The following is a 12,473-nucleotide window of genomic DNA, read 5'->3' on the forward strand; positions in this document are numbered from 1 at the left end:
TCAACAGTAAAACGACAAGAACTGTCTAGTTGGACAAAAAAGGACTTAACCATTCAAGCTCTGAAGAACGCCCTATAAATGTTTTATTCATGTCAAATTACAACACTAACGGTTCTAAGTATACCACTATAGAAAGATAAAGCCCGGAGTAATTTGCCTGAGATGTAAGTCATATAACAGAAAAAAAAGATCGATTGAATTCTCTTCTTACCTGCCCCTCCCCCACCCCAGCTTCCCAAACAAATGGAGCGAGAGGACGTCTTCTCACAGGTTTCTTTTTCTCTTCCCCGAAAACTTTGGAACATTATGGAAGCAGGGGAAATAGGAGAGCAAACAACTAGTAGCCAAGAAAGAGACTTAATCGGCCTCTGAACCAGACTCATCAGAGCTTGAACCACTGCCCTTATTGTGGGTCGAGCCATTGGCCACCGCTCCTTTACTCTTTGTTTCCTTTGTATCTTCTTCATCTTCGCTGTATTCACTTTCATAATCATCATAATCATCTTCTTCTTCTTCCTCGTCCTCCTCAATTCCATCCTCCATGACAGGAGTCTCATCTGCTGTGAGACCGCCTCTGGTTCCAGCTCTGCTGCGTTTCATTACCTTTAACTTTATATTTGACTTTGCATCACAACCAATCCAGGAGTCGCATAAGCAGAAAGAGCTCAAGTTGTAGTTTCCCTCAGCTGGAGCTTGGAACTTCCCCATTACCAGCCTCGAACCATTTTTCACTTTCTCAATTGCTTCTTTAACGGCAACATTTATTTCCCTTGCACTTGCACCAGACCCTTCCTTTGACTCCTGAATCGTTTTTGATACAGCAATGATCGCTGTAGCTTCATCCATGAAGCTAACCTTCTGGGAGAGCCAGACATCATTCGAAAAGGAGTCCGCAAGCAGCAACCAGAAATTCTCTTCTTTGTCAAAAGGAAAATACGGACAATGTGGAAGGGCACGGATCAAGCCATTACCACGGTTGAGAGTGACCCAAGCATGCATGGTAACGATGTCACCCTCTTGAATTCCCTCCTCACCTTCTGTCTCACAAGTGATATCAATTGTCACTGAAGGCATCATTTTAAGAACCATCTCCACATCGTGGGATTCAGAGTTGGAGAACCCAGCAACTTGAGACAGCAGATCTTCGCGTTCATCTGGTGTCATATCACGGAAGTCTTGAAATGTACGGACTTTCTGTACATAGAGGAAAGGGTTAAGGATATCCAAAACAAAAGGCTCACTTGTCAAAGCCCGTATAACACTTCACTAATTAATACGCGTGCCACAGAAAGCAAAAAATAAAAAAAGTAGGCTGTCACATCATTACATCACAGGTAACAAAAGAAGTTGTTTCAGTATGAATAGGAAAAACATAGAAAATTAAGACTCCAGGCTTAAATTAGCCTGGAAGACGCACAATCAATGTACATATTGACTCCTTTAATTAAGACAGTCCATAGCATCCTTATGAATACAAGAGAAACACACCACCAAAGGAAAATGGTCCAGGTAATACTAAAAGTCCTTATAAAATTATGATTTTCATTTTCCCATTAATGTGAATCAAGTTCCCACCAATACTCAGATTTTGCACAAGGAAATAAAGAAAGAAGAAGAAACTGAATAGAGATGTCACTAGACTTCCCACTGAACGCATGCACTATATAGGTAGCCACCGTGACACACTCAAAGCAAGTATCAAACATTAACTATTAAAAGGTGTAAATTTGTAACATGTTTAAAATGTAGAAGTGAACTCAAAATAAATGAAACGCCGCTAGATCACAAAAATCAAGCGAAGCATATTTCATGATATGGAGTAAGTCATGAAGTAACTACCATATAACTAACATTTCAGTCATTATTGAGTAAAAAGTATTTTTTTCCTGATAAATAATATTGAGGAGAGTTATATTTATCCCAGATCAAAAGATTGTAAATAAACCAACGTACTACTTTAATAACATCATGTCACTATATATACTAGGAGAGATGAGTTTAGGTAAGCAGTTACTGCAGCCACTCCGCTGTAATGGAAAATCAAGTTATATAACATCCCTGTACACTCAAAGGCTGGTGTTTTTTCATTTTAATGTTTACGGAATTTGGCTTGTCACAACGCAACACCTCATTTTGAGCCGGGATTATACGGATAGCACAGCCCGCTAATACCAAGACCAGAAAATGTGATAAATAAGCTTTCTAGAGACAGTTCTCTTGTCTTTTTTTGGTTATCAAGTATCATTTCTAGGGACAATTTCCTTAGTCTAACTATTAATTAAACTAAGATATAAAACAAGATGAGTAATGCACATACTTCCCCCAACTCCACCAAGGAACCAATCAGAGACACAAAAGCACGTTGATTCATAATTTATCATGAGCACCAATCCAACATTCAGCAGATGTGTTTAGGAAGTTTGAGAACAGATTAAAAGCAATAATTGCAACCTTTCTTGCAATCTTTTTTACCACAGCCTCACTAAAGTGTGGCAGCTGCAAGAACGGTGCATACCCTTCACTGGATCCACCTGCTGCTTTCCTTGCAGTGAGAGGTACCGCCTGAATCATTAACAGCAAAATGCGTCAGAAATGAGAGTAGGAAAGAGAACCAATTGTGCCTGCAATGTGGGTAAATGAATTTGAGTAGAATATTGGGACTTTCTAGGTCATAAACCTTTCAAAAATGGAAAAAAATGAATACCAACTCCTAAACAAATAACTGTTGGAAGTCCAAATCTGAGCATAATAATTCATCAAAACAACTGACAAAAATAAAATGTTGACAAAACATTCATCTTAATACATGAATCTTAACAGTATGTAACAGAACAAAAAATAAGCAGTATTGCCCGTATCAATGATGTATCTATGATTATGTCTTCAGATAATATGATGCAAATACTTTAAGTTTCAGATATAAATGTAGAACAGACAGGCGATGACGACAGTCAAAATGCTGGAAGTTGAGGTATACAACATGAAATTCAATAGTTATCACGGAAAAAAGTTACTTTTCTTACCTTGTGCTGGAAGAAGGGAAAAGAGATAAGAAAATGATAAGAAATATGTGATGAGAAGGGATAAGCATGGCTCCACACAACAGATGTAGAAACTAGTGCTGATCTTTCAGAAAAGTACTGGCTTTCTGGAAAACTAACCTGAACAACACTCTGAGACAGTTCCACCACTCCTATTGCAGGTCTTAGCCATCCATGCCCCACGGGAGGGCGTGGAATAATAGCCATCTGCATGCAATAAGACAAATTCCTTGTGTTACCACAGCAACTCATATCATGTTAGGCTTAAGACAGCTCATCCTCCTATATATACTTCCGACCTTATTAGTAAAAAAATTCCTTTCCTAATGATAGTTACCACCTACACCATGCCAGTGACAATTAAATCCCTCAGAAATGTTCCATCTTGTGACAAGAACTACAGTAAACTAAACAGCACTAACACTATCTGTTGAGTTGTCCCCAGTGTTGTGAAGAGTATGAAGCGAGGAAAAGTGACAAGCCCCTTTTCGCTTAAAGCGAGAAGCGAGAAGTGAAGCAGCGAAATTTAAAAAAACAATATTAAAATAAATACTGCATAGACAATGCAACACATGTAACTGTAAGCAAATGGTCAATACTTCAATATAAAAACTAAAGAGCAGCATCAACTAAAGCACAAAATGAGCATCCTATTCTTCTACAAGATTGTCAAATTCTTGTATTCCATTATCATTATAATATTGCTCGCCGTCTTTTTCTTCTTCATCAACTAGGGACAGAGTAGTTGCTTCTTTTCCCTTCCTCTGTGAGCTTAAAACGAAAAAACGGTGGAAGAAAATGAAAAAGAAGAAGAAGAGGAGAAGAATGAGAAAGAAGAGAAAGGAAAAAAAACTTGCCAACATTTCGCTGCTATTTGGACGCTGAAACGGTGAAAGAAGAAGAAGAAGGAGGAGGAGGCAGTGTTGTGAAGAGCGTGAAGCGAGGAAAAGCGACAACCCCCATTTCGCTTAAAGCGAGAAGCGAAGCGCTCGCTTTTCTGAATGAAGCAGAATTTTAAAAAAAAATTATTAAATTAAATACCGCATAGACAACACATATATGTAAGCAAATGTTCAATACTTCTATGTAAAAACTAAAGAGTAGCATCAATTAAAGCACAAAATGAGCATCCTATTCTTCTACAAGATTGTCATTAAAAGAACAACTACATAAAACATAAGAAAGGCAATTAGAACTAAGAATAAAGGATATAAAAACAAGAGGAAGGGTAGTATACCATTCTGTTAAAAACTGGGCAGCATAAAAACAATGTAAGAAGAACTGGGCGGCATTTCAACGAAGAGGAGAAGACTGAGAAAGAACCGAAGGTAAAAAAAAAAATTCGCCAGCATTTCGCTGCTATTTGGACGCTGAAACAGAAATCATCACATACATGTTGCTGTTGAATCTCTGGTTAAGTTGAAAAGGGAACCCTAGTCGCCTCTTTGGAATCTCTGTTGCTGCTGGTCGTGTTTTAATAAAAGAACACTTAACACCTTTCTTTTTAAATTAAATAGGCTGGCAGTGTTTAAAACAGAGAAGCGCTCGCTTCGGTCGCTTCGCTTCGCTTCGTCGCTTCTCGCTTTTTAGTGGGAAGCGCACGCTTTTGTCTACCTGAGTCGCTTCATATAGCAGAAGCGGGTAAAGGGTCGCTTCGCTTCTCGCTTTAAGCGAGGAAGCGACCCCTTTTCACAACCCTGGGAGGAGGAAGAAGAAATCACATACATGGACCAAACTTGATGATCTTGAAGTTGAAAAGTGTAGAAAAATTGAACCCTAGGTCGCCTCTTTATTTCACTGTTGTTGTTGGTCGTGTTTTAATAAAAGAACACTGAACACCTTTCTTTTTTAATTAAATAGGCTGGCAGCTGTTTAAAATAGCGCTCGCTTCGGTCGCTTCGCTTTGCTTTGTCGCTCCTCGCTTTTTAGTGGAAAGCGCACGCTTTTGTCTACCTGAGTCGCTTCATATAGCAGAAGCGGGTAAAGGGTCGCTTCGCTTCTCGCTTCAAGCGAGGAAGCGACCGCTTTTCACAACCCTGGGAGGAGGAAGAAGAAATCACATACCTGGACCAAACTTGATGATCTTGAAGTTGAAAAGTGTAGAAAAATTGAACCCTAGGTCGCCTCTTTCTTTCACTGTTGCTGCTGGTCGATGATGTTTTAAAAAAAGAACAACTTTTTTAATTAAATAGGTTGGCAGCCCTGTAATACAGAGAAGCGCTCGCTTCTTACGCATCGCTTCGCATCGTCGTTTCTCGCTTTTTAATGGGAAGCGAGCGCTTTTTTAAACCTGCTACGCTTCAGCTAACAGAAGCGTTTGATGGCTTGCCTCGCTTCGCCTCTCGCTTTAAGCGAGGAAGCGCTTGCTTTTCACAGCACTAGCTTGTCCCACATTGGTGGAATTTGAGCTCATTGGTCTCCGTATACCTTATATGGTGGGCAATCCTCACCTCATAAGCTAGTTTTTGGGGTTGAGTTAGGCCTAAGGTCCATTTATCATGGTATCAGAGCTAGGCCCATCCCAGTTATTGTTACCGATGTTGGGCCCCCATTTATATTGTCCACGCTCTAGTTTGCAGGCCTGGGCGTGATGGGGGTGTTGAGTTGTCCCATATTGGTGGGATTTGAGGTCCTTGGTCTCCTTATATGGTCTTGGGCAATCCTCACCTCATAAGCTAGCTTTTGGGGTTGAGTTAGGCCCAAGGTCCATTTATCACTATCATTATCAAAAAGAAAAGCAGCACTAACAGTAGTAATATGACTAGAACCAGAAAGAATGGAGATACCTTCATCAACTCTTCCAGAAGTCTAGGTGCGAGTTCAAGCACACGTCTGAAATCACGCTGTAAAGTTGGAGACAAAGCTGCAGTCTCACGTGTCAATTGGGCTTGAAGCAACAGTTCAGTCTGCAAGCAGAGAAGCACATCTAGCTAGATTTTTTTTTTAAAAAAAAAGGACAGCTTTAACAAGGTTTTTTGATTGGAAAACAACGAAGACAGCAAGCATTTAACCTTTACTAATGCAGGATGCTGCTTCCAAAACTTAGCCTGTTCTTGCCGAATATTCTTAAGATCCAGATTTAGCTCACTTCTAACCAAGACAAATAGTCTCTGCAGAGGTTCTTCATCAGTCCGCCGAACAGGAACATCCATGAATTCAGAAGCCTTAATGAAAACATCCATGACCTTGCTGCATCATTGAAGCAACATTAGAAGAGACAGAATGGAGATAAAAGCAACATCATCTGCGAAAGCGAAGAACATTGCATAGTGGAAGGGGAAAGAAAACTATTAGGTTCAAGAAGATAAACTAGTAACCAAAACACGGAAATGCAACTATATCAGATTCAACAACATTTCAGCTACCAATTGTGATTTTTCAATACTATGAAACAATCTACAAACTTAAATATATGTATTCTTAAAAAGAAAGCCAAATAGACTATTACTCTCACATACCTTGGAGCTAAAGAAGGCTTCATTAAGTGGTAATATGCGGCTAATGTAGAGTGCATGACATAATTCCCAGTATATTTTGACGACCTAGACAAGTATATAACAGAAATTGTCAAGGGCAGAATTATACAGACTCCAACAATTCCAAGCAACAATATTCCCTCGGATGCTCCATCAATGTTTAAAAGGAACTGTGGGAGGGCAATGCCCATTTGAAGCCCCTGCAGGAAACACAAAAAAGAAAAAAGATTCATTAAAGATGAGTATGTTCCTCCCACCCAAATGAAATGATCATGATCATGTCTAGGACCAAAAAAAAGGAAAATTCGATGTTGAAATTTACATGTCCACCTATCCTCCGCGTCCACAGGGCCATTATAGAAGTGAATTACCTGTCGTCCATCTGGATGGCCATATTTTTCAAAATTTTCCCGAGATATTGGATCTGTCAGAGCCTGATAAGCCTTTGAGATGTATTCAACAAAGTATGAGTGCGCCTCTGCAAAAAAGAGACAAATAGTCATGTTCAAGTGGCTGACAATACAGCTGTCACAGAAATACCTAGATGTGAACACACAGTGCTAGCTCTGGGTTCAACCTGGATCTGGATTTTTATCAGGATGATACTGAATGGAAAGTCTTCGATATGCCTTCTTTATTTCGGAGTCTGAAGCTCCATGTTCTAGTCCAAGAATATTGAATGGCTCGAATATTTGGAACTACAGAATAAAATGTTTAAACAAACAAGCACCATCTCCATTGATTAAAAAAAAACATAAGAAAACAAACTACAATAAAAGGGAATCCTAGAGGATTGTGTGAAGGTTAATATGGTTGGTGCTAATAATAATGCCTCCTTGTGACCATGAGAAGGAAACTTATCAACAAACCATGAGAACTTGACATCAGTAAAAGAATACCCCATTGCTTGTGTAAATAAAACATATGCTATGTGAATTAGAAAACTTTACAAATGTGACCAATGGGGACAAAACAGTAAACATTTTAAGAACACAAGATTCGTACTATTGAAGACAGCACTAGATAGAACATGCAATTACCTCAGTGCTGATATGTTTGATGTAATAAACAAGAACAGCCATGACAACCCACAGCAGTACAAGGGTCAGATTACTGTATGTAGAGAAGTTTGAAATCTGAAAATCGGAAGAAAAGATAAATTAAATCTCAATTACAGAATTTAACTTTAATATTAAATCCTATAAACAAGACTATAGAGAAACTTGCCCGCTTGAATATGGATTTATGATACTTCCCAGACCGAACGCATACCGAACACTGGCAGTTGATTTTGGCAGCCTTTTTCTTGAAAGCACCAAATAAATTGACTATAGTGTAAGGAACTAGTGGCAGAGCCATTAAAGTCAAGACAAAGATGGGGAAAAGTGCGCTGTTCTCTTCAGAAGCCGCCATATTGAAATTCTCTTAGAATCTAGCAAATATACTCCTGAAACGGTGATTCCTATTAGAATACAATACATCCAAAAATGGCTCACACCAGCCTTAAACTCAAAACGCAAAAAAACCGCATCTCAAATAAATTTTGCTAATTTTATATATTTCAAACCTAACTTTCTCAACTCTGCATTATATCATGACAAGTCCAGTTAAGCAGAACTAAGCTTTAATATACTACTGAAATGGTTATCTCAGTTCATAGAGTTGTGTGAGTTCTTGGGGATGTAAGGACCGGTTGTTGTATTTTGGTGTACCACCTTGGTACATTTTTAATAAATTACTTAACATATAACAAAAACTGAAATGGTCGTTTCCATTTAGAGTGCAACTCATTACTCATCAAATATAATATCATGTCAGCATCCAATTCAAGGACAAAAAAGAAGTTGAAAACTGCAAAAACAAACATTAACTGCAAAACAATACATATTTGTTCAACTTCAAGTACTTTCGTCATGAGAAGTTCAACTAAGCAAAACTACGCTGAGTGCAATACCAAAATAATTATTCTGATTCATCAGAAAACAAGCTAGCACGATGATAACAAATTGTAAAATATGAAAACAACTTTTGCCCGCCTTGTGCTTGAAGCAATGAATTGATTCCCTAAATGTGCGCATCAATTCACGTTGTCCTTTTTTGCGCTTTTCACTTTTAAAACCACTGCTAAATTGTCTATTCGAACATTATCAATAGTATATTTATCCTCACAAAAATGAGCTTAGAAAATGTACTCCGAATATAGTAATGAAAATGGCGATTCCGATTCATCGAACACTGCTCACACATCCTCCCATTCAATAGAAAACACTATTGTGCAAAATTGCAGAAATTGAATAGCAATTGCTAAATTCATACATATTTCCGTTCGAGTTAAAAATGAAAACGAGTTCAATATTGAAGATCAATTTATCAGTTCACACAAATATGAATTCAAAATTTATGAATTATATATATCTATCACCAAAAAGCTTCAGCTATTTGTTTGCCCTAGCAAAACTGCAAATGGAAATGAAGGAATTGACTCACAGTGAATTCAGATCGCCGGAGAAGCGCACAGCCTGAAGCTCCAGGCTGAGGTAGGCGGCTTAAAATGGAGCTAATTTAGATCGGGGCTACAGTTTGCTTTCTATTGAAGTATATCGATCTTTATTTCATTTGCTATTATAACCTCAGAATTTACCTTTATTATCAAATTTATCTCAAATGCTTCCTTTATTTTAAGTTTTGATCCAAGGCTTTAATTATCTAGTTCACTTTGACCGTCCATAAATTTGACCTCTTAATTCTTATTCTCTCGTCTCAAATTATTTGTCATGATTTCTAAAAATAATTATCTCAAATTATTTATCATTTTAAAAATTTAATACAAAATTAATTATTTTTTTTCTATTTTACCCTTAAATAGTAATTGTTCTTGAAAATGGAAATATTAATGTAAATATTTCATAAAGAGAGATTATATGTTTAAGACATAAATAAGGGTAAAATAATCCAAACTCCTTCTAATTAATCCCTCTGGCCCGCAATAAATGATTTTTTGATTATTTTCACATAGATTAAGAAATCCACATTTTAACATTAATTAGCAATGAAATTGACCATATTAACCTTTACTATCTCTTCACATAAACACCCCTAACACATATTCCAACACTATTTACTCCAAGGTAATGTAGGAAAAAAATAATTAATTCATTCTTGAAATATGGAAAAAACAGATATTTTGGACCACAAAAAAAGGGCCAAAAAATCACTTATTGTGGACCGGAGAGAGTATTATTTTTTCAAGAGATGTATAAGGTAAAACACGACAAATAATTTGAGACGGAGGAAGTATGTTTTCTTCACTTGTATTGAAAATCCATATTGAACTAATTAATTTATTTTATTTTTAGTTAGAGGTTTTGATTTTTAACTTTAAACTAAAAATATTTTAATTGGGAGTCTTTTACTTTTCTTAATGAACTCACCCAAATTAGGTATAAATAATAGTTAAGGTTAATGTAATAAATATTTTTGGAACATTAAAGTTTGATTCTTTGACCTCAGCAAACTAATTATATCATGCCATGTCATCAATTTGACGTGGCCAAAGCAACGCAGTGCTAAAGCCGTCTAACTCCTCATATTTGGGTTTTATTTTAATTTCAAAGAAAGTACAAACTTAAAGTGCCTTATAAGCGAAGGAAAGTATAGCTTACTTTTTGTTCTAGATTAAATTTAAAACGAATATATAATTTTGATCTCTTATGTGCTAGACACTTACAATTGAAATTCTATTTTTTCCAGTTATATTTTACTACCTTTTGTGACTAATCTATCTATGCTCCGAGGGCTCGGTTGAGTTTCAGACGCGTCACGGAGTGGTTTTGGACTGAATTTGAGCTGCCGGTGTGCTGATGGCTCTGGTGTCGCATTTGCGAACACCAGGGTCACAATTGCGACCTTAGCAAGGGATCACATGTATCACAATTGCAATGTGTGGGTCGCAATTTTGAAGTTGACCTGGGCTGGGCTAGGTTCGCATTTGCGATAACATTGTCGCTTTTGCGAAGGGAACATGGTTCACATTTGCGAACCTATTTTCGCATTTGCGACGTTTCCCTTAAGACTGTCCTATTTCAGAATGTTACCTCTAGAACACAACATGGCCCATATTACAGCTAATAGAAGTAACTACTTTCCAAATAGTTCATGGATTTCCGTCCAATAAACGTATTATACACATTTGATCACTAAATAAAAAAAATTAAAGGAGCACTGCAAAATCAAAGATTTTCACTAGAACTACAAATTCAAATGGATCCAAACCCATATATCCATGCCTATTTCAGTTCCCGTTTTGTTTAGCAGGCACTAACCAGTATGCATTTCCAGAGAATACATTACACATATGAGCAAAATTTAAGTCTCAAAATGAGATGACTTAATCCCTAGCACATGCCAAAACATAGATGATCTCCCAGGAGGAAGACCACATAATTTCCTGAGATTCTTATGTTATTTGCCCTCTGAAATGCAATCGGACCAATTAGTGGCCAAATCTGCAGATCTCGGCCTCTTACCTCTAAATTCCTAACAACAGGGATCTTCTATCAACGTTAGCACATCAGAATTCCAGTATCGCAAAGCATTTCAACATCTCCTAATTAAATCCTATGATCAAATACTTCATGGCTCAAACACAATAACAGTCACATGAATTTAAGGAGAAAGAAGAGACAAATTCACATTTATAGTAACAAAACGCCTGTTATAATTCATGGTTTCTATAAATTGAATGAAGATTACACTAATTAAAAGCTGGCTTGTACCTTAAACTGCAGCAGAATAAAAAATAACAGCCACAGATGGTTATGGAGTTCAGCTAGTGAAGGAAGGAACAGCAGCAGCAAATCCAGATTTTGTTTTAAGCTTTTGAACTTTGAGATTTCTAACAGCTCGGTTACCTCAAGAATCCCAAAACTAACAAGTAGATGAACTCAAATTTGACAGAAAAAGGAGCTTCCTAATTTCCTTTTCTACTCTGTTTTGCCTTTTTTTCAAAGTTTTTTTTTTTTTTTTTTGTATTTTTCCAGATCTGAAATCCAAAAGTTTGAACCCAGAAATTTTCAGCTATTTTGATTGTCAGTTTTTCCGTGTGTGTGAGGATAGGAGAGTGTGGGAGTGAGGTCTGTGAATTGTGAGGATGCAGATTGCAGAATGGTTGAGTGAGAGATGAGTGAGGTGAGAGATGGGATTCAGGGGCGGCTAGGGTTTGAGTCAAGGGGAAGATCATCCGTTCCCTAGACCAAGAGGGGAAACGTTTAGTCCCTCTACGGCGTCGTTTTGAAGGACCGGAGCAGGCTGAGATGTGGATTGGGTCAGTGGTCAAGTGGGCGGGTAAATTTAATAAAAATGGGCCCAAAACGGCGGCCCAGTCTCATTTTCAACTCCACAGCCCAATCCTCTTTTCTTCTTCATTTTGATAATTAGCCAACTAATTATATTATACTGAAAGTTCATAGACAGGTGCTTTAATCTCCAGTATATTATGCTGGAACTTTCCGTATTGCAGCAAAATAATGATTATTTTTTAATTATTTTACAAACACTGGCTATTTTTTAATTACCAGTTCGAAAACTGGCTAGCCCGTGTTATTTTAATATTTATAATATCTCAAAAATGTAAATGTTAGACCTTGATAACATTCGCGCCTTACCCAGTTAACCATTATTTATATAGTAATATGTTCTTGTTGTAGATACTATGAATAGTAACGACACAACGAGGAGATGGGACGAGCAGTTTCAGCCATTAGGCCAGAGGCAAATCTATGACTTGATTAATGCAACTTACAAGATTGTATATTTAGTCGGTTCAATTCGTTTGAATTAATTTGGTTCGGTTCGATGATTTATAATTAATTTAGTTCGATTTACAACTTTTTGATTTATAAATAAATACATTATCACCAAACCGAATAAGCTTTGTCCAATTCAGTTTAATTCACCA

The 12,473-nt window shown here is 37.2% G+C and overlaps 1 protein-coding gene across 1 annotated transcript; it reads right to left on the minus strand.

Moving 5' to 3' along the window:
* Positions 1 to 29: 29 nt before the first annotated feature.
* LOC107829532 (dnaJ protein ERDJ2) lies at positions 30 to 11,775 on the minus strand. Its single transcript, XM_075222303.1, has 11 exons — positions 11,293 to 11,775; positions 7,745 to 7,964; positions 7,558 to 7,653; positions 7,095 to 7,215; positions 6,889 to 6,995; positions 6,500 to 6,717; positions 6,053 to 6,230; positions 5,828 to 5,947; positions 3,162 to 3,248; positions 2,452 to 2,562; positions 30 to 1,194 (listed from the first exon to the last, which is right to left on the minus strand). Exons 2-11 carry the CDS (start codon positions 7,928 to 7,930, stop codon positions 358 to 360), a joined length of 2,061 nt encoding a protein of 686 aa, XP_075078404.1. The 5' UTR covers positions 7,931 to 7,964; positions 11,293 to 11,775; the 3' UTR covers positions 30 to 357.
* Between the last annotated feature and the right edge of the window lie 698 nt (positions 11,776 to 12,473).

Source organism: Nicotiana tabacum, chromosome 9 (assembly GCF_000715075.1).
Source record: "Nicotiana tabacum cultivar K326 chromosome 9, ASM71507v2, whole genome shotgun sequence".
NCBI classification, from domain to species: Eukaryota; Viridiplantae; Streptophyta; class Magnoliopsida; order Solanales; family Solanaceae; genus Nicotiana; species Nicotiana tabacum.

What these genes read in the sequence shown, in the direction of transcription:
- LOC107829532 (XM_075222303.1), bottom strand. Translation starts at nt 7,930, where the DNA reads ATGGCGGCTTCTGAAGAGAACAGCGCACTTTTCCCCATCTTTGTCTTG. An exon ending in ATAAATCCATATTCAAGCGG is followed by an intron (nt 7,654 to 7,744) that starts GCAAGTTTCTCT and finishes TCCGATTTTCAG; the next exon opens with ATTTCAAACTTCTCTACATA. An exon ending in AGCATCCTGCATTAGTAAAG is followed by an intron (nt 5,948 to 6,052) that starts GTTAAATGCTTG and finishes CTCTGCTTGCAG; the next exon opens with ACTGAACTGTTGCTTCAAGC.